The sequence below is a fragment of the Crotalus tigris genome, unplaced genomic scaffold (genome assembly GCF_016545835.1).
Source record: "Crotalus tigris isolate CLP2741 ecotype Arizona unplaced genomic scaffold, ASM1654583v1 scf7180000017541.2806704, whole genome shotgun sequence".
In the NCBI taxonomy this organism is placed as follows: Eukaryota; Metazoa; Chordata; class Lepidosauria; order Squamata; family Viperidae; genus Crotalus; species Crotalus tigris.
Window position 1 is genome coordinate 685,214 of NW_024096462.1, and position 8,414 is coordinate 693,627.

The following is an 8,414-nucleotide window of genomic DNA, read 5'->3' on the forward strand; positions in this document are numbered from 1 at the left end:
ATCTATAGCTCAAATATCTTTACTCCCATTTTTGGAAGGAAAATATTATAAAGGAGGAAACCATTTAGCTATTTATTCACTGACCTCACTTTTAAGACAGAGGCATAGAGCTGAGCATCTAATAAACACACTATTTTCAAGTAAGCCATATTGATTTCACTCAGATTGTGATCTTAAATGAGTTTAAAATTTATTTTTGTAGATGACCACGGTGTTTCTGGAAGGATAGGGGCCACTGAAATTCCAGTGGCTTCCATAGCAAATCCAGGGTTCTGTTGCAAAAAAAAAAAATACCTGCAGTTTTTAAACAGCGTAAATTCATAATTTCCAAATCGTAGGAAGTACTAGTTCCACTTTGGAATTCCCCAGCGTGCCTGGCTGAGGAATTCTGGGAGTTGAAGTCCACAAGTCATAAAAGGGCCAAGTTTGAAGACCCCTGGTCTAATGGTTAAAGAACCAGGCTAGAAACCGGGAGACTGAATTTTAGTCCTGCCTTAGGCATGAAAGGTAGCTGGGTGACCGTGAGCCAGTCATGCTCTCTCTGCCTAATTCACTTGATAATAGGGGTGGGGAACAATGGCCCCTTTATGATTTGTGGACTTCAGCTCTGCTGGCTCAGGAATTCTGGGAGTTGAAGTCTACAAGTCATAAAGGGGCCATTGTTCCCCACCTCTGCCTTACAAGGTTGGTGTTATGGGGAAAATACAAGAAAGGAGGACTCACCACCTTGAATTATTTATAAAATAATAATAAAGGCAGGATAATAAATAAATTAAATACAAAAAAAATAAATCTAGTTTAGTTTCCACCTTCAACTGTCAGATGATCCAATGGAAGTTAGAGTAAATCACCATACATCATACTTCTAGCTTCCACTTGATACTAAGTTGCTGGAATATGTAAACTTGCTTTTGCTAGTGTTGAAGGAAAAGTCTTCATCAGGGTCCAGTCCAAGCTGGGAATAAACAACATGGTGACTGCTTTAGAAAGAAGGTTGCAGTTTATTGAAGAGGAGAGCCAGACAGAAAGATGGCTCTGGAAGAAAAGAGTGTGAGCACATGTAGGGAGTGGGTTTTTATATCCTCTGGGGCTCTTGAGATTGTTTTTTGTTCCTGTTTGAGGCTTTGTATTTCCCGTGTCATGTACTTTGATCTGAGTCTGAGTGTGTCCCTTTGGCATCTGTGGGTTAATCCTATTATGTCCTGTTTTAGCGTTTGGGTGGGGTATGTAGATTTTAGATGTCTTTGTCTTCTTAATCTTCTAGCTGGAGGGCTCCAACCTTCCTGAATGGATTATTGCATCTGCATTTCTACAAGGCTATTAAGAAAAACTGGGCATGCTTTTCTGCCTCTTTAAGATCCTTTGAGGAAATATAATATTCTGCCCTTTTAATATTTTCTTCTCTGGGGGGGCTGACTTCCCACACTACCTAAAAGTTTTATGTAACTTGTGCTCACCTCAGTATAACAAAGAATTAATAACCTGCTGCACCTAACAGAAAAAGCAAAGAAAAACGATTAATGGATGGATCATTCCAGTTTTGAAAAAAGTTAGAATAAGGACCATATTACACATGAAAAATACTGCTATATACTAATATTGTTGTATGAAATAGAGTTGCTGATTGTAAAATGGCAAGGACATGATGTATTGCACATGCTTGAATGAAAGCAAGCAAACAAAGTTAAAAGACCAAGGCTGTAAACAGCACTGAATTAAAATCAATACATACGTCCAAGAAGGAAATGCAGCAATTCAGAGATTGTAAAATAACAATTCCTAGTAATTATCAGCCTCTTATAGTCCCTTTAAACAACCTAAAAAGAGGCATCTGGAATAGGAGGACAGTTGTGAGAATTTTCCTGGAAAGACGTTAAGGAGTTAAACTGCAGCTGAAAATGCCTGGTTTTCAACTATACCTGTTAAACGTGGAAATGATGGGTATGTTTTGTGTATTGGGACTTTTCCACTGGCAAAGAATTTTGGCTGATATGAGCCTAATACATCTGAAAAAGCTCCAAGTCAGGGTTGGGTTTTTCTTTTTTGTATCAGTAATTCCTAGCAACTGAGGATTTTGAAAGAGAGAACAAGAGATTCTTGAATGAATCCTGTTTGTAATATTTTAAAATATGTTTTGGTATTTGTCTGCTACTCTTCTGAGTGGGACCCACAGCAAAAGTCTGATGGAAATTTTATTCAAGAGATACAGCAAGAAAACACGATTACTTTTCCTAATACTGATAGAGCTACTGGTTTGAAATCAAAAGAAGAAAAATACAAATGCAGCAGATTTTAGATAGCAAAAGAAAAGGCAAATAAATATTCCAGTGTTTCTGAAAATTTTCAAGCATACCTTTATTGCTTTAGGTAGAGAATGAAGAGTGTCCCAGGCTTCAAAAGTCAAAATGGCCTTTATATTCTGCAGCTTTGGTGGTACAATATGCCTCTTTTTGTGTGGATTCTTGGTTCCAGCCCATTTCTTATGCTGGATTGGACCAGTTTTATTTCAATCATTTGTTTATTGCTATAAATTGCTTTGAAGACAGTTTTGATTATTACCATTTTGTTTGGGGTGGACCTAAGCCATACCTCCCATAAACAGAGCAGACCATAACTTTGCCAGGCAGAAAAACCAAATTGATTCAGTATATTCCTGATTAGGAAGTCAAGTCAATTTTCCCTCTTGAAGTGGTTTTAAAAAGATATTGCTGTGTTTGCTCAGATTTGGACCAATGTCACCTTCTTGACTAAAATTGAAGCATGGATTTCTTTTTCAAATGAATGCCTAGAATGAGGCATACGGATTTTCTTCAGCTTCCAGTTTTCTAAGATAAGCAACAATTCACCAGAAACACTCCTGTCAGATTTGAATATTATTTAAGAGATGTCAGGGAACTAATTCATATAATTTTATATTCAGCTCTTGTGGCCAGGGTAGTAAAACCAGTGTTTAATGTGTTGTATTTCTTGGAGATGCTGTAGCAGATATTAGCTTGGTAAATAAGTTTAAAATCATTACCATTGTAATTTATGGTAAGATATAAGTCTTACCTTTCCTGATATACTTAGGACAACGTACGTACATGTAGTCCTTAGTTTACGACTGTAATAGTGCCTGCCCATTATGATGTTAAGTTGTAATAGTTGTAAAGCAGGTCACCCATATAACGGGCCCTATTTTACAATAGTGAATATGGTAATGTTAAATGAAGTCATTGTTCACTATGGGCTGGGTTTTTTTGCCAGAAACCAAAAGTAAAAATGTCATAAAACATGGTCACACATGTCTGCAGGACACTACAAATGGCCATGAGTGTGAGCTGGTTGTCATGCACACAACACGTGGTCATGTGACTAAAAGGGAGGAACAGCTCTTGGAAGTTTGGAACCAGGTCTTAAGAAGTCCCGAGAAGTCTGTCATAACTTTATAAGATTCTCTGGGAATTTTCTGCACAGACATTAATCAGATCCTTTTCTGCTTAGCTTCAATAAGACTTTTACACCACATTCCTTCTGACAACTAACTTGTCTATGCATTCAGTTCATCTTCTATGCTAAAGAACATTTTGTAATAATTTGTAGCATGTTTACATCATCTGTAAACATGCCACTACCAAAACATTTTCAGTCTAAGTATAGTTTTTGCCATGCACAACACAAGAAAGGGGCATTTCAATACAGTGTGTGTAATTAGGGGTTTTGTGTGTTGATATTTACATACAAAATGTAAAGAAAGCTTTCTAACTTCATCAGTGTTTTTTCCCCAGATGTTGAATTGCTTATTATCGGGTTAACTTTCAATATACATATGTCACAAGTATCCCACACATTTAATAAGCCCAAGCATTGAAATGATTGCAGCAATAAATAAAAAAATACATTTTATAACAATAAATCTATTATTTGATAATAAGCTATAGGCAGCTTCAGCTTTGTCGACCATGCCTCTGAATACCTATACCTATATTTCTAAATAGATATTTATCTGATTCATACATAACATTTTTAGGTGCATGTTTTATTCCAAATATTTCTTATTATGTAATAAAGCAGGGGTGTCCAACCTTGGCAATGTTAAGACTTGTGGACTTCAACTCCCAGAATTCCTGGAAGGAATAAATACTGGCTAGGGAATTCTGGGAATTGAAGTCCACAAGTCTTAAAGTTGCCAAGGTTGAACAGTCCTCTTACAAAGTAATAATGGGAAAGAGAATTGATTGGCCACCAGGTGGCGAACAAGATGCAAATTGCCTTCTCTACAATAATGCTGATTACAATTGTACACTTCAAACTCAGAATTAGAACTTGCCATAAAGGCAGGATGATTCAGCCTGAATTCTGCTTATTTCCTATAAAATGCATGTGGAAGGGCGAACATGAAGTACAAAAAATAATGTTGAAATTCCTCACAGAGTTTCATTTCAGATGCTGATCAGTTTGGACAATGGTGAGGTTTGGGCCCAGAGTCAGAGAGTATAGAAACAGATTGTCAAAACAATGGAAAGAGTCCTTCATGGTTGGGTTGCACTGTAGACGTCTTGATCAAGAGTCTCAAAAACTGTCAATCCTCTGAGATCAAGAACAGATATCATAAGAAACTGTCTGCCTTTTAAAATAGTCCAGACGAGAAGTCCAAACCATGAGTTTTGTTGTAAGGATAAGTAACAGAATCTTATTACTGGGTTTGAAAGTAACTCTCCCCTCTCTTATTTTTTACTTTACAAAAAACTAAGGTGGGTCCCTTTTGACACTGTTCCCACGCTCCTTTTTCTTCTTTTGTCCAACATATCTTTTGCATGACTGTTGTCTATATTGTGACTCTTCTCCTGTCTACCAAGATCATTATCTTATATCAGAGAGAGTCAAGGAGGGGGCAGTATTGTGCTTCCTTGTTTTCCAGGGCTGAGCTCATATTTTACTAATAATCTAAGTGTACTTTTTCCAAGGTCATCGCAGTACTCCTCTAATAAAACTCTGTAGCTCAGTGGTTCTCAACCTTTTTAATGCCGCGACCCCCAACAGGTCGTAAGTCGAGGACTACTCAACTGGTGCAGCACCGTTTGCAAAATGGGACTTTTGGCGGGCTCAGCAGGGCAGAGACAGCCTGGACAATTCCTATTGGCTTTTGAAAGCCAATAGAATTAGACTCTATTCAAGAGAGTCTATTCTATTGGCTTTCAAAAGCCAATAGAATAAAAGGGAGTAGCACAGCTAAGGAAAACGGGGGAAAATGGCGGACTGCGTTGTTTGGCGACCCCATTGAAATGGTCGTTCGACCCCAAATGGGGTCCCGACCCACAGGTTGAGAACCACTGCTGTAGCTGATATTTCTTGCTAGAGAAACACTGAATTTATTAAGAACAAGAAACCAAAAAGGACTCTTCCTTGAGAAGCAGAAGTCCTATCCTGTTTCTAGAACAATTCTGTCCCAGAACTGATTACCTCCAAATTACTCTGGGCCTCAAAACAGATGCTTAGCACTCTTCACCAGAGCATAAGTACTGAAAGGCAATTTAGGGTTTTGCCATAAGGGACTGAGTCTGTATAATGGATAAAAATTTTTCCATAATAAATGGAAATATATGCCAGTTTTGGCAAAACCATTATAAAATATGGTCACGTGACCACAGGATGCTGCAAATCATGGGGGGAGGGATGTTCCACCGGACCATGAGAACTTCGAATTCTGGTTGTATGATGGAGCTACAGCCTCCCCACTATAGGTCCATCAGAACTTTGACTGGTAGCTAAGCAACGTAAGTCAAGGATATCTGCATTCCCTCTCAACACAACTACCCAGAGAATAGCCTGTATATTAAAGCAAGCAATTTGCAGCTCTAAGGACACATTTGGCCTTTGGCTTGCTCTGTGGCTGTCATGGTTCCGAAAGATGAAACACTTCAAAGAACTTTGAGGCATTGTTTACCTTAAAGAACCTTTATTCAAGCAGCATAGCTTCAGCAGGTACATAGTCGAAGCCAAAATCTGACTTCCCCTCCTTTCAGCACATAGATCAAAGCACAATTCCCTCCTACAACTAGCAGTCATAAATCACATTCTCCAATTAGTTTGAAATGCTGGCTTTCTGCCCAGTTCTTTATCCAGCCAAGCCTTATCAGCTCTTATTACAATATTGTATGTCTAACTAACTCCCATCACATTTCTTCCCCTCCCCCAGTATCATCTAATTCTAAGAGTAAAGTGTAAGAAAGAAAAAGGCTGCATCTCCATATGTTGTCAAAGCAAGAACAACCAATGTTAGCAGTGTTGACAGTGGCTTTTTAATGGCCAAATTTTAAAAAATCCTGTATAAGCATGCAACTGTTGAAGAAAATGAGAGTGCCCCAACCTACATTCTGTAGAGAAATGTATAAATTAAACAGAAGAAGCTGCATATACGTCTCTGAGCAGTTTAGAGGGAAATAAAGGATGAGCTCTAAAATCATAAAAATATATTTAAGAAAGGCTGAAGTATTTTCTACACTCATCCACTCAGCACAGTGGAAGTGATTCCTGCATCAGTAAATGTACTATCTGATTAGGTCATCCTGCTGTTAGCTGTTGCATTGACACAATGGGTTTTCTCTTCCACAGGCGGTGTACAAGCTGGCTGATGTGGCTTGCAAGTGTCATGGAGTCTCAGGGTCCTGCAGCCTCAAGACATGCTGGCTGCAGCTGGCTGACTTCCGCAAAGTGGGGGACTTTCTGAAGGAGAAATATGACAGTGCTGCCGCCATGAGAATCGGCCGCAAAGGCAAGCTTGAGCTAGTGAACAACCGCTTCAATTCGCCCACCCCTGAGGACCTGGTCTACATTGACTCCAGTCCGGACTATTGCCTGCGTAATGAGACCACGGGCTCCCTGGGCACACAGGGGCGGTTGTGTAATAAGACTTCAGAGGGCATGGATGGATGCGAGCTGATGTGTTGTGGCCGGGGCTATGACCAGTTCAAGAGTGTGCAAGTAGAACGTTGCCACTGCAAGTTTCATTGGTGCTGTTACGTTAAGTGTAAAAAGTGCACAGAGATTGTCGACCAGTATGTCTGTAAATGAAAGGCCAGCGAGAGCTACAAATCTATATGATATAAAACTATATAAATCTATTTTATATATATTTCTATAAATAAATTGATGTTGATGTTGATGATGATGTAATAATTATAATTAAAGAAGCTTATTTAAGAGACTAAAATGCTTCCACTTAAACAAGTGATGGGTCGGGCTGCTCCTTTTTAAATTATTTAGTCATGGAGCAAGGAAAAAAAAAGACCAGGGATGGGATTTCTGTACTTGTTCCCTGCAACTCTTGAAACGATTCAGCCAGAATAAATGAGAAACTTGAGGTATGGGGCTGGCTCCAGATGCTTTGCCACGGAAACAGTGAGAACGGTGGTGGTGGTGATGGTGGTGAATGTTCCTTCTGTTACTTGATAGCTGAAATTCAAAGAATTACATGTGTCTTGAAGGCACAGCCAGAGAAAGCGCTTCGGAAGCTCAGATGAATTTCCAAAAGGACATGAAGCAGTTCTCTTTGCTTAACAATACACAATGGGATGCCAGACTGCAAAAAAAAAAAAAAAAAATAAAAAAAAATGTCAATTTCAATGCTGAAGACCAATTTCCAAGACAGAATCCATGCAAAACTGTCACATAAGGGCCTTGATTCTTCATCAGAGGTTGGAAGAAAAACCTTTACCTTTGACCTGAAATGTGCTGCTGCATCCTGGTCTCATGAAAACAAACCCTTTGCATCTGTTTCTTCTCCCTTTTGTGGAATCGGGTGGGCGGGAACCAGGTTTGAAGATAGAATTCTCTAAAGCTCTGAAAAAAAAGCCACGCTGTCAAAGTGGGATGATTTTCTTCAGTTGATTGATCTGGTTTTTGCTTGTAGAAAAAGAGCTGTCGGCGGGGTGCCTCCTGTGCCTATGCGAACTGGATGGAGAAGAGACTGTATTCTGCCTAAGTGCCTTTGAACTTAAAAAAGACAGATGTATGTGAAATTCTACAAGCACGCCAGGCTTTACGTGGATGTGAATTTGAATAGCCATAGGAGAGTTCTTTTTTCCAGTATCCAAGATGTACAGTTACTTTTTAATATTAAATATCCCCTGTTGTTGCCCTCTCCCTTGTTTTTGTGAGTATATTTATTATCTGTTGCTGCTAATGCGTTACACGCACATCTCTCATTTTAATGCAGTGGTTCTCAACCTTTTTAATGCCATGACCCCCAACCGATCGTAAGTCGAGGACTAAACTGGTCGTAAGTCGAGGACTACCTAACCGGTCATAAGTCAAGGACTTTCCCTGCCCGGGAGCACCGCACATGCGTGGTGCCGCCCCCTGCGCCGGCCGAGACATAGCTGGCAAGCAGCAGAGACGGAGCAGGCCGACCACCCGCTGGAAAAGGGGAAAAA

General features: G+C 39.5%; 1 protein-coding gene across 4 annotated transcripts in view; it reads left to right on the plus strand.

The window, feature by feature from the left end:
• The window catches only part of WNT5B (Wnt family member 5B), a 125,016-nt gene extending 116,892 nt beyond the window's left edge, over positions 1–8,124 (plus strand). For 3 of the 4 annotated variants that reach the window (XM_039357781.1, XM_039357613.1, XM_039357701.1), the window contains exon 5: positions 6,595–7,053. In XM_039357781.1, the coding sequence (XP_039213715.1) occupies positions 6,595–7,053 (459 nt within the window). Of the gene's footprint in view, positions 1–6,594 lie in introns of all 4 variants that reach the window. The other variant, XM_039357536.1, reaches the window with a different exon arrangement.
• Positions 8,125–8,414: the final 290 nt, after the last annotated feature.